The 27,683-nt window shown below is 28.7% G+C and overlaps 1 protein-coding gene across 3 annotated transcripts; it reads left to right on the top strand.

Annotated features, from left to right (window-relative positions):
- The first annotated feature begins 448 nt into the window (after positions 1–448).
- On the top strand, positions 449–27,295 carry LOC100744770. Of its 3 annotated transcripts, none has more exons than XM_012385018.3 (9): positions 449–601; positions 19,842–20,101; positions 20,518–20,834; positions 21,027–21,610; positions 21,967–22,309; positions 23,310–23,675; positions 23,907–24,080; positions 24,557–24,773; positions 25,968–27,295. In XM_012385018.3, exons 2-9 carry the CDS (start codon positions 19,850–19,852, stop codon positions 26,376–26,378), a joined length of 2,664 nt encoding a protein of 887 aa, XP_012240441.1. In that variant the 5' UTR covers positions 449–601; positions 19,842–19,849; the 3' UTR covers positions 26,379–27,295. The 3 variants fall into 3 exon arrangements, with proteins under 3 accessions (XP_012240441.1, XP_012240440.1, XP_024222975.1); XM_012385017.3 differs by having other exon boundaries at positions 19,842–20,215; XM_024367207.2 differs by lacking the exon at positions 449–601 and adding an exon at positions 3,250–3,358 and having other exon boundaries at positions 19,842–20,215.
- Positions 27,296–27,683: the final 388 nt, after the last annotated feature.

The raw sequence follows: 27,683 nt of genomic DNA, 5'->3' as shown, positions 1-27,683 counted from the left end.
TTTGTTGTTTGTACATATATTTTTAAAAAATTAAAATCTCATTTAATTTCTTCTACGATTTTTTAGTTTTCTGATGCAAACATTTAATTATAAGAAATATTATTTTTACGCTCTTATCAAAATAAATACATAATAAAATGTAATGTTTAATAGAAGATTTTCCAATAAAAATGATTAAATTAGTGTTTAATTAACGAAAATTCAATGAGATTAGCTGTTATAATTTCTCAATCATTCTGCACACCTTTATAATTACACATTTTAAAGAAAGGATCTAGATGTCTTCTAAAAAGTTTCAATATCAACTTCGCTAGATGGCACGACGACAACCACCTGTTACCTGACTTTTACCTGAACAACTTTAACATCAGGGACCAATTGACCAATCAGTAACGCGACCCTGGGGCCTTACTAATCCCCACTCTCAGCCGCCTGGCTTGAGTGCAACAGGCTACGTAGTCCACATATTAAAACCGTCGTAAGCACGAAAGAGGAACGTCAGATTTCGGTGCTCGTTCCATTGTAGTTGCATTGTTGCATACGATCTTACGCGTGTGTAGTTTATCCATGTCCGTGGAGTACCAATAGCGGAAACGAACAGGTGAGTGATCTCTTTATATCTGTTAATGTTTTTCCAACTGCGAAGTATATCCAACACCCGTTCCTCATTGAATCGGTATCGAATCCCCGCTATTCGACTGCAAGAGGAATTTCTCCAGTAGCACGCCAACTAAGGACATTCCGTTGAATCGTTCCTTGCCATCCTTCAGAATGTGAATACTCGTGGGTGTATTTCCATTAGCTACAGCTTGCTTCTTCAATATGCATTCTTTCTCTGCATACAATCATCTTAGCTGTATTTTTCGATTAAGGTCATGTCATTCCTCGCATATTTACTGCTGCCATGTTTGAAGAACAAACTTGCACGAACCATGCTACCATGTTCTCCCTGTACCTTTTTTTCACGGCTGTTGAAAATTTCATTTAATATCCTATTATTTTTTACTATATCCCTGACAAGTTTAATTTAAGTGAGTTCAATTTCCTATTTATGATCAAAGTACAGTTGCAATATTGTCACGATACACATATGTATATATATAATACAGGAGTTAGGAGTTGGTACACCAAAATCTTAATTCAAATTCATTGGATTGGTATATTTTGAATTGCTATTTATATTCTCCAATTAATGTTTATTAAATTAAAATACCAATTATCAATCAGATTATAATCATAATAATTTTTATCATTAAAACAATGTTTCAAATGTCATGGCAGGTCTTGTTCACAAATTTATTTTTGAAATGCAAAAGATTTGTTATTTCTGCATATTTAAAATTTACTGTATATTAAATATAATTTTTATATATAATTTAAAAATGTAAGAATGAGCTTTGATATTCGTTTTATTTCGTAAGTTTAATGCTTTGCTTTCATTTTTTACGGTTGAGTAACATTTTAGAATTATTGTAAACGTATGCACCTTCTAGAATTATCTAAACTAAATTTTATATAGTGATTATCAAAGGCAAAACAAGAATAATAAAATTTCATATATGTAGTTATTCGTATTGCGCAGCAGTTTGCATGACAAAATAACATTTAGCCAACATTAGCCAACATTAACAATAATTTTAGGCAACGATTTAGTGTCGATGAACGCATTTATTTATTCATCTTATTAATTACTTAGTCTTGCATCTAAATAGCGCTTACTATTCATATTATTGTTTAATTATCATTTGTTGTAATCCATGTCTCAGAAAAATCTTTTTATTGAAAACAATACATTCATTTCTAAGTAATTATATGATTATAAAATTTTATCTTAAGCATATGGCGATTTTTATGTTAATATTTTCAATTTCATGATTAATTTTTTAACTGATTAATGTTAACTAATCAGTCGTGGTGGAAATGTAAACGCATATATAAATAAATTGATAAAAAGGACAACCTGGTTACGCTTTAGTTTACATGCTACCTTGTTCAATTTAAAATAACAGTAACGGCATTGGAATAGCTGAGCGTAGATTTCGAACTCGTGGGAGAGTTAAACTCTAATATGACTAAATACAGATGTGTGATTGCTGCTATATACATACCTTTGCGTATGTATCGGCAGCTATAGATTAACTCATATTTTTGTGCCCTCGTTGGCGCCATCCAGCTTTGAAACAATGAAGCCGATAAGAAACAAAAGACAAGGTAACATGTTTGTAGCAAGAATTTGAGTCATTCTAGAAGTTTCTGTCATGTCGCAAATGGAATTTCCTTCATTTTTTAGATCTGTGTACATAGTTACTTATAGAAAAAGAAAATATATATATATACTAAAAGTATGATGATACATACATATGTATGTATAACATGTAGGTGTATATATTATAATGTGTATATACATATACATATATACCTGTCTATGTATTTAGTGCAATAATCATGAAATATATTCCGTTTTTATATTATACATATTTCAAATGAAGATAACAGTGAAGTAGGATTTTAATATAGATAGTTATCACATAATTCTCCGTTCAAAATACGTTAAAAATAGCTACGCAATATTGATGATTGGTTACTACAATTCAGTTAAATTCAATTATGTTGAAATTAGAAATAAAAATTCTGTGTTATTTATTGTTTGATGTAAGATAATAAATATGATTTTCAATAAAGGGTGGAATACGCGGATACCTTAATAGAAGCTTTAATTGAGCTTCAGTTCAATATTTAGCTTGACGCCTACTTTTAGTTATTTTTATATTATACAATATTTTTAATTGACATTTATCAACTCTAAAAATTTGTTAACTAATTAAATATTATTTAATATTTTGTATTATACAATATGGTTCAAATTATAAGTTCACTTTTATTTGTTACGTTTTACAACTTACACAACTTAAATTATTTTCGATATTATTAGCGATGAAAAATGAAAATGTATAAACTCATTAACTAAGATTTATACCTCGCAACTACCATGTTACACATGAATTACAAATGCAATAGAATCCTGTATTCATATAAGTATAATGGAAGATCACAAAGAATGAAGAGTTTTTGTATCATTTAAATACTACGGTTGATTCAAAGAACATGCGTAGTTATAGTAAAGGACATTAATATTAATATGTGCCAACAATATTTTTATGTAAGCAATGAATACGTTCTGTCGTCGCATAGTACGCACACGCTATGCGTACTCTGTGTATGTTAGATTACGATTCAAGAGCTGACTGACAGTTACTGCACGTTGCTACAATCAAGAAAACAGATCCATCGCGCATTCTTCTCTACAATGTTTGTGATAAAATTTTGATTTGGATAGCAAAAATTTACGAAGATTGTGGTGAGTCTTTATTGTTTAAAAGCGTGAACATTCAAGTATTCAAAAACTTATTTTATTTATTTTAATTGACTTCTTTAACAAAAGCAAATATGGGACAAGTTAATAAATGCCAATTAAAATAGCGTGTTATACAGTACAATACAGTGTTATACAATTCAATTTGTAAATCTAATTTTTATTATTATGTTACGGTTACTAAGTCTATTTTTAATTTTATTTCTATTTTCATTGACGAGTCTAAATATATCCTGTCTAAGAGAAACATCAACTTTGTAAAACATAAAATGACACAATAGGTCAATCGTAATGAAATATATTTTAAATCTATGGCACGTAATTGTCACATGTCATTGTCTCGTCATTGTAGAATGTTTTTAATGCGAAAGTTTAAGTATCTAAATACTATACATTAGTTATTATTTGTTTCCATAAATGTTTACAATCTATATTAGTACATAAATATTCATATTAATCGGTATAGGCAGAAAATTTTATTTACAATTAAAGTTGAATGAGAGTTTCCGTCAAATTTTATTGTAATAATTTGCGTCGCATTTAAATCAAATATTTTTAAACGGAAAGTAGGCTACGACTGAACATAACTTCTCTATTGGATCCTGTGTTAAATATTTTAATTATATTTCAAACATGACCAAAAGATATAATATGGGAAATTTCGTTTATTGGGCGAAAGTAACATCTTATTTACTTCCATAAAATCTGATGTCACTATGTCCACAACAATGGTTCCTATCGGCGGAAGAATGGTTGCTATAATAATCTCTCGCATCCTAGCGTCGAATTGTTTGATTGCACAATAGCAAGGTCAGTGTCCATTTGAATAATCTATTTTTATCCAAGGGAAACACTGAAACTTGGTTTATGCCTGATCGACGTTACTGATTGTGAAAGCTGGCGGACTGTACGGAATGACGGTCAAGGTAGAAGCGCCATTCCGTCATTACTTGCAACGATTAAAGATGCTATTCTGTTAACATAACTTGGTATCCGATTTTTTCTTATCTAAGAGCTAAGCGCTAACTATTTTCATAGTAGAATTAAGAACTTCCCAAATTAATGAGGAGAGGCAAATTGTTTTATCAGTCGGATTGATGATATATCGAATTCTTCTTTATTTAGGGACTCCCTATATTTTTACGTTACGTTTCATCCCTGTTAAAATTTAATTATCTATGTCGTATTTATATGTGTGAAGATGTAAATGTTAAAATCAGCGTAATTGAAATAAATTTGCTTTTATCAATTTCCAAATTTAGTTACATGAAATTTGATATGTTTTATAATATATATGATGATATACATATATGTACTTATTTCGTGTTCGTAGATTGTACAATTACGTATATTTTTTGCCTTTTCGTTAGCATAATGTTAGTATTATATGCAGGGCAGGGTGCTCCAGGAGGATCAATATATTGAAATAGATTATTCATTATACGTAAAAAAATAAGTCTAAATAAGGAGTAAAAAATTTTTTCATTGCATGTTTGAGAAATTCAAGCTTAAAATGAAGTTTTGACGACACGTATTACGAACTGCACTTTCTTGGAAACAAGCCGTTAAACAAAAAGAATTTATTGTACTTTTATTATGTATTATGTATTAGGTGGATATAAACATTCTGTGTTTGCCTGCATTATCCACAACTAACATCTATAACTATCTTTTTATTGGGCAATCATGAACTTAAAAATAGAAGCTAATTCTGTATAATAACTACAAATGTCTTACTTTAATAATATATAGGAATATAACTTTTTGCTTATTTTATGCCAACAATCAAAGTAGAGGATATCCGAGATTAAAGTTTATATATGACATTGTATCTAATGTGAGTTTAAGTTTAAGAAAAGTAACGCTATAGCACAAACCTGCAAAGATATTTATCAAATCTCTGAAGACGGAGCTATAAATAAAGAAACATGGCAACAATAGTTCGTTTTCTTTTAAATGGTCGAAAACTTTTATATACAGAGAAAGTCAAACTGATAATTTCATAGATTCTAAGGAACAACAGTTCTTTGTACATAACCTTATAAATAACTTGTTATATTTTTATTACGTAAAATTAACAGGACTTTTACACTCGCTCAGTATATACGTAGATTGGCCTCCACTCAGGGAGTGCCTTCCGACTTCGCTTACCATATGTATATCTCAATATCAAAAATTCTTTCGTATCGATACGTCACTTAGAAAAATTTAACGGTATTAAAATCTTCAAAATAATAGATAATATCATAAATATACGGACACAATTCAACATAATGAACAACATTTATTATAACAATAACTTATACAATACATGTAGTACATACAATATATATTTTTATATTATAATAGTTGCATAAATTGATACATATTATGTAAACAGGAATTGTATATATAATGGATCATGAAAGTATTTGAACATGTACTATAGATTTTATGAAGAACGTCGATTTTATTTGAGCAGTCAATGACTGATTTGGTTAATAGGCTAGAATATTTCTGATGAGGCTATTTTTAACACTAATTAATGCATCTGTTTCAGGCCATTATTTATACTACATACTGGGATCGTACGTTTGCAATAAATGACCTGTAAATCTTCACAGTGGTCTACATACATATCTTTTCGTACTGGCTCCCAATTTTATTAATATAATCATTATAATTACGTGTTATCATAATGCTAATGAAATTTTACAAAATTTGTATATAGCACACATAGAATATTTTATGTTAAGTATTCAAATACTTTCGCGAGTCACTGTACATTCTCTGCCGGTCAACAAAATATTAGTTCTCGAATGGAATTTTTAACTCTTTGTAAATCTGCAGTATCTTATACTCTACTCTTATGAATTATTCTTCCGATATTCCACGAAATATTAAGATACCCCCAGACACAATTCGATCTTTTAGTTAAAAATAGCATCATCTGGATTACACTGTTATGATTTTGCAATGGTATGATTTTTATTATTATGATAATGATTTTCGACTATAAAAGAAATCGAATGATGTCAGTTATCTTCTTAGAGCATATTTCGCTTCGTAACTTTGCACTGCAATAGACAAAATATAAATATTGATTTATTATTCTATTATATAAATATATTAGAACCTACTTCATCATAGATAACAGAATGTTTCACCACGGGTAAACATCAATTTATCAATTGATTTGGGGTATGAATCAGAACAGTAAATGTTACATAATATGTCCATGCAAGTCAATGGTTAAGAAGATGCTCTTAATGAAAGTCGCCAATTGTTGATGTAATACCAATTACTTTTAGATGAATTTTCAGATGTATAATAATGCAGACTTAATGATTTATTGCAAATAATTTAATGTCCAACTGGTTTATGTATAAAAGATTAACAAAATCTATTATAATAGGAAATTATTAAAAAATGTAATACTTTTCTTTATTTTTCTAAAGTAATATTTTACTCAACAAACCAAACGTAACTTGAATCTGGTACAGACAGCAGAGAAGTAATTTTCTGTGTTATAAGTTACCAACGCGCTTTATAATCAACGTTCGTTAACTAAATTTGCTTAATTATTACTGAGCCTTCACGGCCCATATTCATATAATGTTTTCTACTTGGAATGAGCATAATTTGAACCAATTGGCAAGTTTCGGTTCATCCATAGTAAAGTATACAAGCTGTCTCATTTTAACTTATAAATGCCCAATACCCACGTAACCGTTAAGTGTAATGAAAAATGTTTGATTTGCAAATTAAACGGTTTCCACATGGAATGTGGTTAATGGTTCCTTTGGAGAAGCATGTAATTATGTGTAATTAATAATTCTTTTGAGGTGACCGCGTAGAAAAGATATAAAGACCAACTTGGCTTTTTTCATTTTTTAAATCCAATTTATCATTTCCTATAAAAAGAACGTATTAAACTGTTTATGCCGAAAAATTGCTAATTTGGAAGACACTTTATACTTATATGTTTTAAAGACGTGGTATTTGCTTTTATAAAAGGATAATGGGACAAATTCAATTATTTTAATATTTTGTATGATTTTATTTAAAAAGTTTGAAAACATACTTTCAAGAAGTAATGTTATTCATACATAAATTGATCGGACGAATTGAGAGCTTACTTTTAGAAATATGCGTCGTCAGCGTTCTGGATAAGCTCAAAAAAATTATAGAAGTCATATACAGGCGGTCAACTTATCCGCCTGCCGATCTGTCGTCAGCAGTATTATACGAAAATTCTTTTGGATCACCGATTGATTGTTCTATCCAAACCAACGTCGGTGACGCGAATAATAATTTTTTAATCGATTCAAATCGTGAAAACCATTTGCTTTATTTAAATTGATACTTTCCTATTTAACATATAATATTATTTAACATAAATGAGAGAAGAATGATTTAACAATAAATACATACCTCTATTTACTTTTCAACAAACATTTTGTCTAATAACTTGAATATACATGACTCTTGTACAAACCATTTTGCAAATACGTATATTTCAAACAAAACAGTTTGTGGAAGATCATCTGGTTATTTTTAGGGATGTTTATATCCTACACAATTAATAAAAACTGTTTCAAAAACATATTTGTAATTTCAGCACACCTTAGTTATGATAAATTTATTTTCTCACCTGTTTAAATAATCAATAGTTCCAATGTATTTCTGTTTATTTATATCAATTGACAGCAAGTTGTTAAAAATAAACAATTCATCGAATAAATTCACTTTGTAATAAAATAGTAACACGTATGTTCCAATACTTTTTAACGAGTATTCTGTTTACAACGTTATACCGTTTGCAAATATAATTATCGAAACAATTGACATTAAGTTTCTGATATTTCGTTATTCCAAAACGATTTCCACGCGATCCTATACATTTTTCCAATAACTTGATTACTCTGGATTTAGAAAACTGATCAGTTAAAAAATTTTTAATTTTTGTAGGCATCTTTCTTAATAGCCTTTTTTCATTCCGAAACATGGAATTAAATTCTAATGGTTACAAATATATTTAGATATTTGAAAACATGGGAGAATAAGGAAAATGCAGCAAAATTTTATAGTAAATCTTACAATTTTCGTATAGTTATTTTTTCACTTGTGTACTAATGCAAATAGTTTCTTTGTTGACTATATATTATATATATGTCTCATATATTGTTCGTACTTTTTAATATTATTATACGTCTACATTTCTAGTAGGTGGTTACAAATAATAGGAAATTATAATGATGAAGTTCTACCTGATTGTGCGGTGATGCACAATCCGTTTTGAATAAAGCGATTATTTCGACATTGGTTTCATATATATATATTTATCATTTTCAATCCATTGTTTCGAACTTTCCTGTTTGTCACGAGTGATACGAGACGATATGTTTTAAAAATGGATTCTGTTTCTTTCTTTGAAATAACGAGGTGGCTATCTCCATTAAATAATTGTCGAATGACTTATTTTCAACTGAGATAGAATCTCACTTCCTATTTGTTTTTGGACTATTTGCAATAATCTTTCTAAATAACTTCACTAAATAATAACGCTATTGTCGATGGAATCCTTTTCCTGGTCTTCATTTCTTAGTGGAAAATTATCAGTCCAGGATTTCATAAACAAACTGTTTTAATATTTAGTTAACTAATTTATGACTTTTGGCGACAAATTTGGCGACTTTTACAATGTCATCTAAATTTAAACTGATAAAAAAAAGTTAAACAAATATGTCAACAGAAAATAAATTTCTAATATTTCTATTATAAACCTTACATTTGTTTATTTAGTGACTATGATTTTTATGTATGTCATTTGATTTAAAATGGTTTCAATTGGAATAGTTTTAAAGATATATATGTATATATATTTCTTTTAAAAACTTCACGGAATTTTCGCACTATGTTTTATTCCCTAGGAGTGATTGGATGTTGTTAGATATTTTATATTCTTCCTTCTGTCATAAATTTTGGTAGCATTTAATACACGTGTATTACAGTAAATCTAAATGATGTTCCTTTTATAATAATGATTAACTGATCTTGGTTAATCGTAAATAAAATGCATAACATTTAAGTATGTAGATTCTTAATGAAAATAGACGTTGAGAGATATAGCAGCATAGTGTTAGAAGTTATTATTGCCAAAATATACTTAAGTGATTTCGTAATAAATTAATTTAGTGTCCTCTTAACTATATATTTCAAATATTTAAATGGCGCAACTATTATTACATTTTTGTTTACTATTGCATGGTTGTAACATAAATTTTATTTATTAACATATCTCCGTTAATTTTAATATAATATAAAGGTATTTAATTTAATATGGAGGTACCTATATAATATTATTATTATATTGCGTAAAATTACTGGAATTTAACTGTCGGCTGACACAATATCTTTAATGACAGTAATCTTTTCACAGACGAAAATTACTTCTTTAATACTTTACAACATGTATAACTTGGAAGATACATTTTTAAATTATTTATTTATCATTGTATTTCATCAGTATACCATTACATTGACACACAATAATCTGTTTATAACAATTACTACTATCTAATTTATTATCACAACGTGAACCTACAATTAATTCGAATTTCTAGTTTCATAAACAAGCAAAATTCCATAAAGTATAGAATTATTAAATTAACTTGGATGACTTAGTTTGATACATTTTCCTGTATATACATTTTCCATTTTACTATAGAATGATGCAATTTTATATTTACATCTTCAATATTTTGTATGTGTAATGTATGTACAATATACATACGGACAATCATGTTTTGCAAAGAATGCACTACTTCTATAGATGCACTTGTTGATTCTCTTTGATGTCGAACAATTTTTATTTAGTCATTATATCGTCTAAATCTTTTTTTCTCGCTGACACAAAGCACGCTATTTTGAAATATACATTCTCATAAATATTGTTGAGAAAAACTTGATCTTCTAAACGAAAAAATCAGAGAAGCACAACATTTCAATTTTTATCTCATAAACTTAGCACAATTAATTTGTACATATCTGTATAATTAAATATTTACATTTTATTATATTATTACTTTAAAACATGTCTATAATTTAAAGACAATAGAAGTGCTGATATCGGTAAATAATACTAAGTAATTATTCAAGGAAAGTGACTAATTAAATGATTAATTCGATTTGTAACTGTTTGAAAGGTTTACTTAAAATGACTAATGTTCAGATTATTGCTATATTCTTCGTAACATATCGTTACGAAACACTAAATATATTTATTTTGTACGCAGATACCTATTACCACTATATACGCGTATACAGTGGTAATATTTCACATTTCGATTATTTAAGCGAATAGCATAATAATGCGTATCAATGAAAGTAACATTAGAATGCCATACATAATAGAATTTTACACTTAAATCACTCAACACTGCAATTGTTTTGTTCTAAAAAAAAAATACCTACTATAACTGTACTTCGTAGAAAATACACGAAACACGATTCCTAAACACGACTGACATACTTGTACGAAGGATCGAGTTCGGTTAAAATCGGGCTATTGTATGCTCCATAATTTCATTCTCCTGCTGATACTTTCAGTCAAGATCAGAAACGATCGTTCCCGGTCCCTGAATGAATAAATTCCGAGTGGAAGAGCCGGTTCGCCAGATGCCTCGATTATCTTCTTTTTTTCCCCCTCTTTGCTTTTTCTTCCAGTTATAAACACGATACTCTTGAATCATGGAAAGTGGAGTACTTTGTATATACTTCGAAGTTCATACTTCATTAATCATCGTTGAATAATTCCACAGATATTATATATTACTTTTTAATATTTATATTAATATATATATATATATATATATATATATATATATTTTACATATAATACTACGTATAATATTTATATTACTCTACATATATACTACTATATTTATATTACTATATATATAATATTATATCATATATTATTATAACATGATAAAAATCCGTGCTGTGGTTAAATACTACGCAATTAATTTGTAAATATGTAAAGAATATTGACATATTCGAAATGTATTAAAAATTCTATAATATCATTTGAATTAAATTTCTTATAAAGAACGATTTAAATTATGTATTCTGTTTTGTATAAAAATGCATTTGTAATGACACGTATGTGCATAGTATTTGCAAATTCAATTTTGTTCGTATACATTTATTACTATAAGCGTTTCTGCACGATATATTATATAATAGCACACATTTAGATATATTTGTGATAAAAATTCTTAGATAGGAGTCAATTATATCGTTATAACTTCATACAGCAGCAAAAATGTTTTTGATAACTTATGTAACAAAAGACTGATTTCATGAATTTCACAAATTTCTGATATCATTTAAATTAGTTACATTATCTTTTACGTCTACGATGTTTTACATAATGTAGCATCATCTTTTTATGTAAATTTTTTCTCTCTATTTAGGAAGTTAAAAGTAGATGATATAATTAATCGCGTGGTAATTATTTATAAGATAATTCAATAATGAATAAATGATTATATGCCGCTTCTACTTCATTATAACCTTTTGGAAATCTGTTGTTTGTTCGTGCATGTGTTGCATTGTAAAAAGTTGTTGTAATTGACAATAATTAAATCATATAAATACATACGTATAATGGAAAAAAACTTTACGACACAATTTACGATTTCCTGGACATTTTATTCGTATGCAGTTTATTCGTGCAATTAGAGGCAGAAAATCGTTAATTGTTCAATTCTTTATCAAAATAGATAAGAAATTCTACAGTTTTCTGTCATAAGCGGAGATCGATAATGATAATTATAAAAAACTTGTTCTAGCAATGGGAGTGTTTAAGGCATAATAAATTAATGCATATTAAAGTCGTATTGTCACATTTTCCTTATGCTGAAACGATCTTTGAAGCATAATTTCCTTATTTATCAATTCGAAGGAGAACTGCAGAAACTCCTTCCTAAGCAGCAAAGCTTCCAGGAAATCATTGTAAAGTATTATCTTTCCATGGCAAGACTTGTATATGAGTTATATTATAACATTGAGGTAGTTGCGACTTAAATCCTTATTTTTAAGTTTTTTCGTTTATCCGTCAATTGTCACTTAATCTGTGGAATGTAAATGTTTAACTAAATTTCTGTTTCGTTTATAAAAGTTATTTTCGATATAGTACAGCGAATATATAAAATTCTAAAGATAGAATACATGATTGGATGTTAATTTTAAGTTAAACGATTTACAATGTGTTGAGTTTTTCATTGCAGATTGTACATACAGGGTGAGTTCTAAATACAGTCTCAATAAGAAGTACTACGTAAAATAACTCGTTACCTATTGGTTTTATCGAAAAACGTCTTAAATGAATTATGTTGCATTTCGAGAGGCTCATCGGATGGATGCAATTTTATCTTCTAATATCATATTTTCTGAGATATCAAGGTGACCTTGAGTTTTTTAAATCGCACCATATATTTTTTATAACATTAATCGATACAGCTGGACATTCTTTGCAAAAAAGTATTAACCTATTTATGCTAGAAAACTATTAGTTTGGCAAATATTTTAACTTTCATTTGCCAAATTTAATATATGGAAGACTAGGAAAGAAGCGAATCGGTTGTACTTGTTAGATGATAACATCCGACCACCCATTCGATGAGTCCCCTTAAATACAACATAATGTATTTAAGACGTTTTTCGATACAATCAATAGACAACGAATTATCTCAAATAGGAGTTCTGATTGACTTACCCAGTATATAACACACAAAAGTAAAAAAAAACGATGTTTAAAATTTTCTTCTTCATCCAGCATTGTAATTCTCTGTGAGAACAGATTGTAATGCGTTCCTGCTTCAAAAAAAAAAAAAAAAAGAAGAATCCTACATTGTTTGTAGATATGCAGTATAATCTCATTTTAATTGCCGATCTCTATGTATGCAGTGCGCATGTTTATATATACTTGCATTGTAACACATTCTTCTGGATTGTGCTAGAAGCTTTTGAATCTTTTGTGCTATGATATAACATGATATTTTTCAACTGTTTTCCATTTCTTCCCGACAAAAATAAATATTTGCGTCATAAATGAAAAACTTAGATGGAAAATATTTCGATAAATGTTGATGATTTTGATCTTCTATTGAAGATTTATTTTAAAATTAACCCAAGCTTTCGTATTATTGAGATTATTATATTGGAATATGTATGACAGTTACCTTTTTCTATTATCTGTTTTTCGGTCTATCCAGAGATAAACTAGAGATAAACGCTAGCTCGCTCGTTTTCTTTCTTTAAAGATAATTCGATAAAGAATCTGCGTAACAAGATTGCAAATAATTTCACTTTGTCAAACATAATGTTAAACAAAAATTTATTACTAAGTGGGACAGCTGCAAGCTTAAGAAATCCTGAAAAATTTGCAAAAATTGCATTGGGTACATATTTACAGGTGCAACAGTATCACAGCTTCAAATATAAGCTATAAAGGCATAAAAAAGCAATGGCGTAGTCTCAGACAAAACAAATATATTATCAGTAGGTATAAGATAAACGCGGTGATAAGATACACCGACGATAAAAACCTATGTATATTGTGTGATAAAATGGTAACAGCGTACTAGCCAGCAGATGAAATGAAATTTAACGAACGTTATGCTGTTAAAATGAAAAAGGAAATTACGCTTACGATAAACAATTCTGCCACACTACTTTTAAAAATTTTATTCTTATAAAGATTTACAATTTTGGGACTCTGTGAGTAACGTTGTGACCTTGTCTATACGGTTCAATGATTAACAATGAAATACAAAAGAGGAATAATTATTTCCTTGAAACTTATTGATAACATGTTAACGACATTTAAAGGCACTTTTTAATCTAATCGAAATGCTTCTGATTCGTTCGGACATTCATGCAAAGCAATAGAATGAAAAGAGCCGAGTACATAATATATATATACAAGCTGCATGCCCTTAATTTCACATACAACAGTAACACATTACGTAAGTGACTATTATCACGCAGAAACATTTATACGGTGAAACGAGAACAGCACGATTAACTAAACCAAAGGAGGAAATCAGGCGCGCCTACTAGTCAGCAACTCCTAGAATCTGATATTTTCAAGAAGATATCGCAAAAAAAAGAAGTAGAGAGCAAAATAATCTTTGTTTCCATCAATTCCGTGCTAAGAATTCACTTGATATATCTTGTCACATATAAGAAAAATATCTCTTAAAGAACAACTAGAATATAAATTCTCCTTATAAGCTCTCATCGTGAATCATTTCGTTTGTCTTTAATTAGATGTTTGATATTTTTTGTTCATCGCGAACAATAGCGATCAAAAGATCCAAGAAACGATAAGTATGATTAAGTACGACGTCGATTGTACGTGACGATTAATTAAGAAATATACTGATATTTTCTTGAAAGGTAATTCGACAAAGTAAATACATACTCACTGATGAAATGGTTAGGTACTTTTACTGTTATCGACACCAGATTGTGGCTGTTATGTTATAATAACGCTATATAATAATGTTGATCTGTAGAGAGTGTCATTTGAGCCGGTTTATTTCACAAGAAGTCGCCTTACGGTCATACGACGAATTAGTAACGCAGGGATTTAATCGAATCAAGATGTAAATCTGACTAGGAGAATGCTTCGATAGAACACCTCCTCGAAGGACGCTACCATATAATAATTATCCAACGCACGTCCACAGAATATTTTCTGCGAGACGAAACGTTTTATTCGACAGACGCGATATTTTAATAATATTTATCTGTTGGAAGAGTAATTTCTTTTTGTTTTAATTTAAATGGTCTGCTTGCTTTAATTTTTTTGTTTTAATTACACAAGATTTTGCAGTAACCAGAAACAAGAAATAATAAGTTAAGCGTATTGTTCTATTTCGTTTAGAATAGAGATTTTTCTTCCGAAATATTTTTGTACATGATCTTGCGTTGATAATTATCTATTAATCACAGATACAATAATAAGATAGAGATTACAAACCTTTTTTTGTAACAATAAGAAATCGTATATAGACGTAATAGAATACGTAACTTTTTATTATAACTACGAAACAACGATGCATTAGCGTGATATTTTCTTCATAGTTCACGTGTAGCAAAAATTGCATACTTTTAACCAATTTACATTACGTAATGTTGTTTTTATACATCGTGATTGTGAAAAAAAGTTCCAAGAAGTCGCTTAATTTTTTTCATCGCCATTTTTTTATTTCAACTAGATCTTACAATTTTATAGAAAAAGATAGAAGTACTATGATATTGTTGTCATTCATGACACTATTCTTTATAGTCACGGAAATTTTGTTTCTGGCGCTAATTTAAAATATTTGCACGATAATTAGATTTCTAAAATATTTATCGCGTCAATAGTTCATTTGTGTTCATATAATAATACACTCGCGCAATTCTTACGCTTTACTTTACAGCTAGAAATTTCCTTGGAGTAAAAATAACAGAAGATTATTACACGAAATAGTATTTGAGCATTTGTTTGTACAAAATATATCCGGATTCGTTTATGTAGTCCCATGTCGGTCCATTTAGATTCATCACCGACTGCATAGGTGGGCTAAAAATGTCAATCCAAAGATTTACAGACTCCCTTTGGGATAAAGTAGCTGTGGCTACGCCCTTTATGCATGTTTGTTGCGCCCAAATTGAAATGGAAAAGCAAAAGGGACCACCTGCGTTATGCACGAAGACAGGTAACTCTACCTGGTTTTAACCGCTGAGATTTTTTTAGAGTCGAACAAAGAACCCAACTGGCACTCGTGCACCCTACGACCTAAACCCACCATCCACCTTTTAAGGCAACATTCACACGTATATACCTGATCGTTTTGAAGCCCACCTTCCTTAGATTACATTCCATCTCCGAAGACTCTGGCCGTCTGTTATTTAGACATACCTACATTTCTAACATGCCTGTCGATGCACAAAAGATAAATCTTCCTCGATTAGAAGTTTGCTTGGAATGTAGCTTACAAAGCGCGTATATATAACGTGACCTTCCGCCTACGACCTTATATTGTTAAAGAATTATTTAATTCTAATAATGATGACGCTTATGTACATGCGACTTGTCCAAATATAATAAACTTTTTAAGCATTTTTAATTTAGGTTACAAAAGAATGAAAAGGAACAGTTTAAAAAATACAGTTATTACTACTGTTAGCTCTATTTAACAAATTGCTATATTTTTCTTGGCGAACTGATCATTCTGAAAATACAATAATTATTACATAGTAAAATAGTTGGGCGTTATTAAAGTCAACATATGAAGAGAGCTATTTACGAATAACAATGTATTCGAGTTACATCATACATAGATAATAATTCGCTTACGTCAGTACGTTTTACCTTGGTAATATAAATACTATTGAATATATTCAAATACACCATGAATTATGTTACGTGGCTGTTTTATTAAGAAATGTGTTTCTCCCCAATTGATAGCATTGTACGTTTGAATATTAAGAACAATATTTCGAACTTTATATAAAAAATGTGACTGAAAATTTAATTATATCGTACGCTATTTATACAATTTTATAGTTTGAGCTAATTGACATTATTATCACTGAAAGAAACGCTTCAACTGTAATTGTGTCTCTCTTCGAATAAAATGATCTGTCTCGTTACGAATTGAATTATAGGTTAAAAAATGATTGTGGTAGTTGAACATTGAACACGGTAATCATACAGCACTGACAATGAGACGCGCTCCACGATAACAATGGCTATATCAGTAATGTCACGGTGTAATGCATCTACATCTACAAAACATTATTTTTATGGATCTCATTAACTCTTATCTCACATTTTAAAGTGATATCGCGACAAATTAAAGTAATTAATTTTATTCTACTAAAAAGTAATAAATTTTTTAATTATTAATTCATCATTAATCTCTACAGTTTTATCAAATTTTACCCAATTATTAGCGCGTACAATTATACAGGCGTATAAATATATTTATGCAGAAAATGTAAACTAAATTCTTTAAACTGCACCATTAGACCATTATTATTTACCGTCGAAATTATACCATTAATAATTAATTGCATTTCGTAAACAATGAAATGAGTGATAAAACAGAATGTTTCATATATAAAGTGTATTTGAAGATTGCAGCATCAAAAATCAGTTGTTCAAGTTCTCCTTCACAATGTTTCCGTTATAATACCTTGAGTGTTCTTCCGTATTCTATAATCACTAATTAACACTATTTAATTTACATGGACGTATTTTCAATGCTGTAAACAGTATCATTTTCTTTTTTAACACTAGCTAAAGCAGGAGAGATGCAATACGTATTAATAATATGTATTATTGATCGTGTGCAAGTGATATTGAAGGGTTGGGTTTGGATACCGATGCAAATTGAAATATTTTAAAATTCAGGCGTGGATACTGGCAAGTGACGGAGATATTAGTAATGATATTAACTCTATGCGATCAAAGTCCGATATTTTTAATGAATATTCATAGCGTTGACTGGAGGAACATTTGAGTTTTGTGTCACGATGAATACTCGCTACACCTTAGCTACATACGAGACATAAACAAGAATAAGTCGAATCGAAATAAAGTGTCGTACCTCAACTTTGAAAGAAGGATGTTCAAAAATGGCCATTTTTGTACCTCCTCGCGGACGAACAATTCATTTATGACATTTAAGAATTTCTCTCAGGCAACGATAAATATTACTAGTATTTATCAGAAATGTGACGGGAGAATTGAAAACGTTGAATTGCGCTTAATCTTCAACTTCTTTATATGCTGATCCATCTACGAAATAATTATCCATCTATATCGACATGATAGTTCTTCAATCATTGTGTTGACGAATCATTGAAGTTTGATGTCGAGCGTACTGTTATAATAAATGTATCAAAGTATCCGGATGCTTTGAACACTAGTGTACTGATTCAAGATCGAAGTACAAGGTCAAGAGAGTAGAAACTTTTCTTGGTTCAATTACCCGAATGCATTTTCTTTTTTGGTATAGATAAGTACTTCCTTCAAAACCGGTTGTAGTTACTCGAACTTACCTATAAAACATTAGGTACATGCTAGGAAGCATTTAGTACGAATGAAATAAAGAAAGAAGCTATATTTCTATTATCTTTACTATTACCTACATTATTATAATATACGTCTATTGTTAAATTTACATTTTATATCTATATACAAATTTCTAATACTATCATTATTTGTAATCATACAATTATTTTGTAATATATGAAATAGAAATGAGAATATTTGTTTTATGTTCCTTTTTTTAATCCATCTACAAACGATAGATCCCTATGTCATGACGCAGTGTTCATGCACACTATAGAATTTGTAATATAGACGATATATTTGTAGTGTGTATTTTTCAACTGTAAAGCCTAACTACCATTCCGTGTAGAAGACAAATAAGAGGAGCTTTAGGAACTTCTTCGCTTCTAAAAATATAGCACAGGTATCCTCCATTTAACATTGTTAACGTCTTCATCAACGCATTCATCAACGAAATGTGTCGGTATCCGGATCTATTGACAAGATGTTTCACGTCTCAACGAGAAGACATTGTGAAATACATATTGTGAAAGTGACGCACAATGATATCAAAAAAATTGATCATGTAATTCAAATTCACTAGAATGTAATCACGTTTATGTATTAATTTCATTGAGACACTTCGTCAATTTGGTCAACATACTTGTAAGATATAATTATAAACAAATTTTATTTTTTTCTCTTGATGATTCAACGCTCAGATATCGCCAATCTCAAGTCGAAGATATCGCGTCCCTCCTTCTGGATTGTAAATTTTATCGAAGGTGGTAGGTGCTTTGACGTATTCTTGTTTTGAGTACATATTGAATACCGAATGAAAGCAGTGAAAGCAGTTGTAAGGTAGGAATAACTCGGCGAACACGACTGAACGCGAAGGATACTATGCATAAGTATAGGATCTAATACTGATTATTATATAATTTAAAGTTTTGAGAAACACCATGTAAAAAGAAAATATCAGACAAATGATATTACTTGATCTAAATGACTTTATTTAAAACATTTTTTATACAAATTATTCATTTTTGTATATAAAACAAGCAACACCTGTACATAGAGAATTTCTTATCTAAGTTGTGATAATAGTCGTCATCGTACAAATTATTGTTTTACTAATTAATTAACTTCTAATCTATGGTCGATTTATGCTAAATTTTGCCGATAAGCCGAAGATTAAAAACAAAATGATTTTTTCAAATTATATCAAAAAGCATGTCAAGTCTTTGAGAAAGTAAAGTTTTCAACATGCTATGTGTATGGTATACTAGGTATATATGTATACAACGATGTTTATAATTCAAAATATATTTTTTATATATTTTTATATAAAAATGTTTTTATTTATAGATTATAAAATGAAGACTCTGACTATTTTGCTGCTTACGGTACTCGTATCTGGAGTGGTTCCTCGAAGTAATACTCCATCTGATCCTAACGACGCAATATCATCTACAGACGTATCGTTAAACCGTATAGAAGATTCTGCAGAATCATCGAAAATATCTTTACTTAAGACAAGCGATACGTCCGGGAAAGTGTCTTATTCCACTGGCGCAACAATAAATGGAGAAGCGAAAGACAAAACGTCCATTTCGGGTGATAAGAGGGTAACTTCAAAATTAAAAAAAGATGATCTACAAGTTTTAAAACCTTTCCTTGGTCCTAAGGATTTACTTTTGCAAGAAATTCATACTTTAGACGAAGAAGCTTCTAATTCTAAGGTGATTTGTAAGTTTTTACATACAACTGACAATCTGACAGTGACTGAAATGATAAGACAAAAGAACTAACGGAGATACACAATATACATATATCCGTTACTTTATGATATTGAGACGCTTGTGCGTAATAATAATTTTGGCATATTGAAATTTTTATTAATCCAATTCTCTTATGATAATTAATAAATATCCTTTCTTCCTTCCTATTTTCGTCTCTTTTTAACGTAAAGATATTGGAATAATCGTAGCTAAAGCAATCTGATCATAATTTTATAATAACATTGTGATGAAAATAATTGCAGACTCAAGATGGAGCCAAAATGGAAGTTAATGGTGAAAAACGCGTAAATTTAACATCCTCCTCAAATTCATTAAGGACAATCGGCGATAATAGCATAACCGGAAGCAGTGCTAAATCAAAATTAGATAAAGATGAAGACGCACCCTACGAAGATGATATGAACGAGGACGAAGAATATGAAAACGAAGACGAATATGACGATACTGATGAAGACGATAACGAAAACGACCAAGAGCCCGAAGATGATGAACAAGTGATGACACAATGTCCCGATTATTGTAAATGTAGTGGGGAGTATGCAGCTGTATCGACTGCAACGTACGTTTCTAGTTTTTGACGATAACATGATATAAATTAATTATTTCTTTTATGCTAACAACAGATGAACACAATATTAATTTAATAAGTATTACATAATTTGATAATTTCTACAAAACAAAGAATTCAGATATTACTTCAAATTTAGAGACTTATATAACTAAAAAAATTTTCCATTTGTTCTGTATTTAGATGCACCAAACTCGTGGAACATCAATCTTTTGACAGAAATATTGTACATTTGCGTATAGAAAATGCTGGTCTAATTAGTCTTGGCCCTCATGCATTTCAGTCACGAGGTTTCCAACAATTGGAATCTATTGTGATTTCTGACACGAGAATAGTCGAATTAAATCAAACTGCGTTTGATGGAATACCGTACTTATTTTCTATAAATTTAACACGTAACGATATTCAAGACATTCATCCGAATACTTTCCAAAGCAACAAACAACTATCATTACTTGCTATTTCTGGAAATCCGTTAAAGCATACGCAAGATTTAAAATTGGCAAAACATGGCCTGTTTGACGCTCCATCAGTTACAGAGTTTGATTTCTCCTTTAATGGTTTGACAAAACTAAAACGTACAGCGTTTTCAAAAATGAATGGTCTGACTTATGTTAATTTAAAAGGTAACAAATTAAGGGAAATTGACAGCGAATCTTTTAACACGTTGGAATCACTTCTGGAAGTGGATCTTTCGAACAATATGTTGAACGAACTTCCTGTTGATCTCTTTTCTAACAGTAGGGTTCAAACGCTTCGTATTGCTGGTAAGATTAATATAGTTAATCGTACACATTTTACTATTTAATTGATGCAACATAAATGTTCTTATGAGAAAATTATTTAGTAACATTCTGTTCAGTAACAACGGAAGAAAAAATTTATTAAAGAAAACATATATTAATTACGGAAAGACAAAAAAGCACGAGTTCTCTTTTTGTTTCAGCACGACAAACTTGAACTAAGTGATTAATATCTATAATCATCAACGTTATTATAAATTAATATTAGTACCTAATGACTAATAAATTATATTATTATATTATTTATATTAGTAGTTAAATAACAATTTATCTTTTTTAATCAAATTGTATGTATTCATAAATGTTCATTTAACTTTTAGGAAATAATTTGACCAATTTGAGTACTATACAAGCACCGAGAGTGAAAGTATTAGATGTATCTAATAATAAAATTAAGATAATAGCAAAAGACGACTTTTCTGATGCAACCCTACTGGATACATTGACAATTAGATCGAATGGCCTCAAGAGAATTCATCAACATGCTTTTACTAATCTTAATCAACTTACCAATCTTGATATTAGTGATAATAAACTAACTTCTCTGACGGAACACCATTTAAGAGCTAATTCGATGTTACAAGTTTTATTAATGAACGACAACCCTGAATTGGAGACCTTACCAATATTCAAAACATCTGGACCTGACTCTAATACATTCAGGTAAGACTACTTTTTTTAAATATTCACTATACATATATAATATTTATTATCATGGTAAATTTTCTAATAAGTAGATATACATATGTATATGTATAATCAAGAAACAGGGATAAATTATATTTGAGAATTAATTTCTTCATTAGAATAACTTTGTTATTGGTAAATATTCATAAAAAGGGAGCCATCTCCGATTTTGATAATTTTTTAATATGTTGCCAAGATCGTCATCCTGAGTAGTATTGTAAAGATCTTCGTTATGGATCGCCATTTATTAAAAACATATCAAAAAATCATTTTTTTGTATTTTGATGCAATAGTAAGTCAATAACTAAAAGGTGATGATCTTAAGATCACATTCAAAAATTATCGAAGCAAGGGGTGGCTCGCTTTCTGTAAATCTTTACCTTTTTATACATAGATATAACTATATATAATGTTAATATACATATAGCAATATGATAAAAGAATTTTCCGAACAAATGCGACGTACGCAGTGCAATAAATATATTTAAATAGAAAATTTATTATTTAATTTTGCCAGCGTAATTTCCTTGGTACGTCATATATAGATTTTTATAAAAGTTAAGTCATAATTTAAATGTATTTAATAAATGCTCTAAACAAGACTAATTTAATTAATATAAAATTAAATTAACATAAACACAATATCTCTAAAATATATTCTTTTATCATCTCACGATCTTTTATTTCTGTGTTAATTGAATACTTTTATTTTTCGTAGAATTCTCTAATTATTGTTTTATATGCTTTTTTTTAGTTAAATTCTATACTATATTTTTAATTCTATCAAGAATTTTATTATTTACAGCATAAACATATGTACACCCAGTTCATTTATATCATATATAGAAATAAAATTAATTATTTAGATAATGATTAATTATTATATAATATATATGATATACTTGTTATATTCATTGTATATAATTAATTTTTTACATATATAAAATCGCACTTATAATTGAATTCATTTTTACAGTGTATATCGATTTGAATGCTCAAATTGTGGTTTGTATTTCCTCGAAGAAGGAACTTTCAACGCCATGCCAGCAATAGCACGATTAAATTTATCTAGAAATCGTTTGACTGGTCTTCCCGACGGACTTCTGAGTCACCTCTCGTCTTTGCGAATTCTTGATCTTTCTGACAATATAATTAGTACTTTAGAAAGTAATATGTTCCGTGGTGCCACTAGTTTAACTAAAATCAATCTTGCGGGTAATCCTTTGACAGCATTACAAGTGACACCATTCCTGATGACTCCCAGTCTTAATAAACTCGATGTAAGCAGATGCGCTTTGGAGAGAGTTTGGTCTGAAGCTAGACTTCCACTGAATAGTTTACGGTATACATATTTTTATCGCAACAAAAATTTGTTTTTATACCTGCATTTACAAAACATTTAATCCTTTTATTCTTACTGACCATTTTATATATTATTTATTTATTTTAAATTTGCCTAGTTATATTTCTCACATAAACTAACAATACAAAGATAACAATTCTAAAATAAAATGAAATAATATTGACATTACATCAAAATAATTGTAATAATATATATATATTGCATTTTTAGATCCCTGTCAGTTCGGCAAAATCTTCTTCGTCGGATTACTGTAGAAGAACTAAGAGCAATGCCAAATATTGTTGGTTTGGACTTATCATATAATCCTCTTGATTGTGATGTTGAGTTTAAAGATGCTGTACAATGGCTCACGGATCATGGTGTGACGCCACTTGAATTGTCAAGGTATTTATTCATTTTATAACATATAGTTAACTAATATTTAAAAATTTATGATAATATCTATTTTTCACATTTCAATTTCTATATTTTAATATAGACTTTCAAATAAGTTATAATCGCAATATTATCGAAGCATATAAGGATAAATTTTTATATAATAATTCAAGAAAGTAAATTTAATTATTGAAACTTAGTTTAAAAATACGTAAAAATGAAATAGTAAAATCATTATCAGCATCATTTTATTTCGTATAATTTACTACTAACCATAAACATTATGCAATATTATCTCTTTTAAATAAAGCTTTATTTTTGCTGATGGTTCACATAATACGAAGTTATAAAATTTTAAGCAAATTCGACAGTATTGCTTTTCTTAAACTATTTCAATAGAACCATATCAATGGAAGAAACTTTAAATGTAAAATATGGAAAGCGTATAAATTAAATAGAATACTGTGCATTTGTATAATTTACAGTTATATCAGCAATTATGGTGATAGTGACAACTATCAAGACTCGGAAGGTATCAGTCAATGGACGGATTTAGCAAAAATAGTTTGTGACGGCATTAGTTCTGGACCACGACCGAGACCAGTTCCTCATAAAGAAACGAAGTTGAAAATTTTCCTTGGTGGATTTGACACGTCAGTAGATTCAGACCCTCTACTGAGAAGCAGTGTTGAAAGTGATGAAGTATGCATAAATTTTATAATTTTCATTTTATAAATTTCGTTTTGATTAATGATAGAATATGATAAAGAAATTTATACAAAATGGTCCACAAATCACTTTGCCATTTAAAATTTGTATAAATTTTCTATTGCATAGTTGTAAATATTTGTTTAAAATATTTAATATTTGTTTCTCTGGAAATTTACAATTAAATATTATAATAATAATTCACAACAGAAAAGTTCATAACAGAGCAACGAGAAAAAATAATAGATTTTTATTCTGGAAACAAATGCTACATTATTTTAATGCTATTCTAATGGTATACGAAATCCACTTTTACTTCAATGGATATGTTAATAAGCAAAACACAGCAACCACATTTGGGGTGCTAAAGAGCCAAGAGTTCATCATCGTGAGTTGCATCCTGTAAAGATTACGATATTACAGTTTGATGTGACGTTATATCGCACAGAATAATCGGGCTTTATTCCACGGATTTTTACTTGTTGCTCAGTTCTGAAATTTTCAATTATACATTTCCAAAAACAAATTTCAAGAATTTGAAACAGAAATTTGGAAGTATACAATAAGAAAGAAGTTATATAGCTTTTAAATGTGAAAGTAACTTATAAGCTACCCTGTATAGACAAGTTTAATATTATCTTTTGAGTTTTGTCAATATTGTATAAACTAAAATGTAATTGTAATTATTATACTTATATATACAAAAATTATTTATCTGACACTATGCTTCTAAGTCTACTATAGCATTTTCAATCATTATTATATTTTGTTAACAGAAATTATATGTTAAGAAACATTTTGTATAATGATTCTTATACACTTCTTTGTTTTTTTTCTTGTCAAAAATATTTTTAATAATCATACCAAAATTTGAAGTTATATTCATTTTTATATATACAATAATTATACACATTTCTGGTTCTAATTATTATCAATCAAAATTAATTGATATAATAATGAATATAAAAATTATAAAAAATTATATTGCTTTCAAGAGTTACAATCGAATACAGTTAACATTATGAAATTGTATCTGTATACTGTACATACCTTCTACTTTTTAATCTCAACTTCTTTTAGGAAGCGCTAATTATATTTTATTTTATAAAAACTTTTTAACAATCATAAGGATACTTTTATATAAAAAATTACTTCAATCACGAATAATAAATTGTTCTTTTGTATCAGGACTTTCCTAAACTGCATAACTTTGATCACGGAATAAAGTCAAATGAAGAATCTGAGAAAGCCTGGACAACTCAAGATCAAGAATACGAAGACTTTGTTGCCTCCGAAAATATGGAATATCATCCTTGGTACACTAATGCACTTTGGCCTGTAATTATTGTGATTATCATAATTTTGTTGATTCTTCTACTAACGGCACGTATTACAATTCATTTGACCAAACGGCGAGGTCAGGGACCTGTTATCAGGCCACCACTGATCCTTCGACAAGGTTTAATTGACAATAAGAACTGCGGTTTAGTGTATAAGCCGCTTCAAGAAGAAATCGCTACACCGCATGTTCCGAAACGGGGAAGCTTTTACTCCAGCAGCACATTCCATTATGACAAAATCGTGCCAGAAAGTGTTTAGAATTCGTCATGAATTACAGTTAAATAATTAATTATTTAGCAACCAATATATTTGAATTTAAAGAGGGTAAAAAATATTTAAAAAGATAGAAAATATTCTTAAATATCGATGCGCAATTTAATTATACTCAGAAAAACGTGCCATGTGCAAAAATATTATACTTTTAATAGTAGACACAAAGGGAACATATAGACTTCTACACTTAATATTATAAAATATTCGTAAATACTAATAAAAGTACGGGCAAATATTTTTTAATATGATTAACTAAAATAATTACATTAGGATGAATACTAAAAAGCACGTTTTTCAGAGTGCTTAATGTCGTTGCATTTTCCAAGAATTTTATAATACTTAATAATATTTTGAAAGGAAATTTATACATTTTATATGAAACTCTTACCTGCATAAGTAACTAATATTCTTTTAATCCAAATAAACAATTTTTATTATAAATTGGAATGTTATAATAATAACTCAATTAGACGAACATTTAATTAGTAGTACATAATTACCATACTTTTTTTGTTGATATTGATAATTGTCATTTATAGATAAATAAATGAGTTACTGTAAAAATAACTGAAATTAGAAAAAACAAAAATCGGCAAAAGTTAAAGCAGGATTTTAAAACACAACGAATGTAATTTTACATTTTAAATTTAGATAATTCTGTTCAATCACAGTAATATATACAAACTATAAAATACACGATTCATAATTACGGTGATGGTAACAACATCACTTGTAGCATTTGTTTAAGCCATAGAAAGTTAAGTATTTGTACCAAGTACTACATATAGTACCAAGTGAACTAATTCCTCGTAGTATAAATAGTACATTATGATGTGCTATATATTATGCTACATGTTGTAAATAATGTATAACGTTTTAATAAAATTTTGATTATAATAAAAGATGACAATAAATTTCTTCCTTTGTAATATTTCATTATGTCTGAATAGAGATAATAATCATCTTAATTTGTAAAAACAATATGATACTTTTACTGCAACTTGTACAGGTATTATAATGATATGATATATTAAAAATGCCAAATATATTAATAGATGAATATACTTCACATATTCTAGAGTAATAATAATATTATTTTTTATATGTATATGTATAACTATTCTCTACTGTCATTTTTTACATAATATTTACTATATTAATGTATAACGTATAACATGAAATCAAATATTAATATGTCTAGTGCAAGAATATTTTAATCATTATACTTTTACACACTATACTTATACATATGTATATGTGTATGTGTATTGTTACACATTTGACTTTAAA

This window comes from Bombus impatiens, unplaced genomic scaffold, assembly GCF_000188095.3.
Source record: "Bombus impatiens unplaced genomic scaffold, BIMP_2.2 scf_0317, whole genome shotgun sequence".
Taxonomy (NCBI): Eukaryota; Metazoa; Arthropoda; class Insecta; order Hymenoptera; family Apidae; genus Bombus; species Bombus impatiens.
This window is presented reverse-complemented; position numbering and strand designations above follow the sequence as displayed.

Excerpts from the sequence above, each read along its gene's own strand:
- LOC100744770 (XM_012385017.3), top strand. The coding sequence starts at position 19,850 with ATGAAGACTCTGACTATTTTGCTGCTTACGGTACTCGTATCTGGAGTG. Across the intron at positions 20,835-21,026 it reads GCAGCTGTATCGACTGCAAC|ATGCACCAAACTCGTGGAAC; the intron begins GTACGTTTCTAG and ends TTCTGTATTTAG. Across the intron at positions 24,774-25,967 it reads GCAGTGTTGAAAGTGATGAA|GACTTTCCTAAACTGCATAA; the intron begins GTATGCATAAAT and ends CTTTTGTATCAG.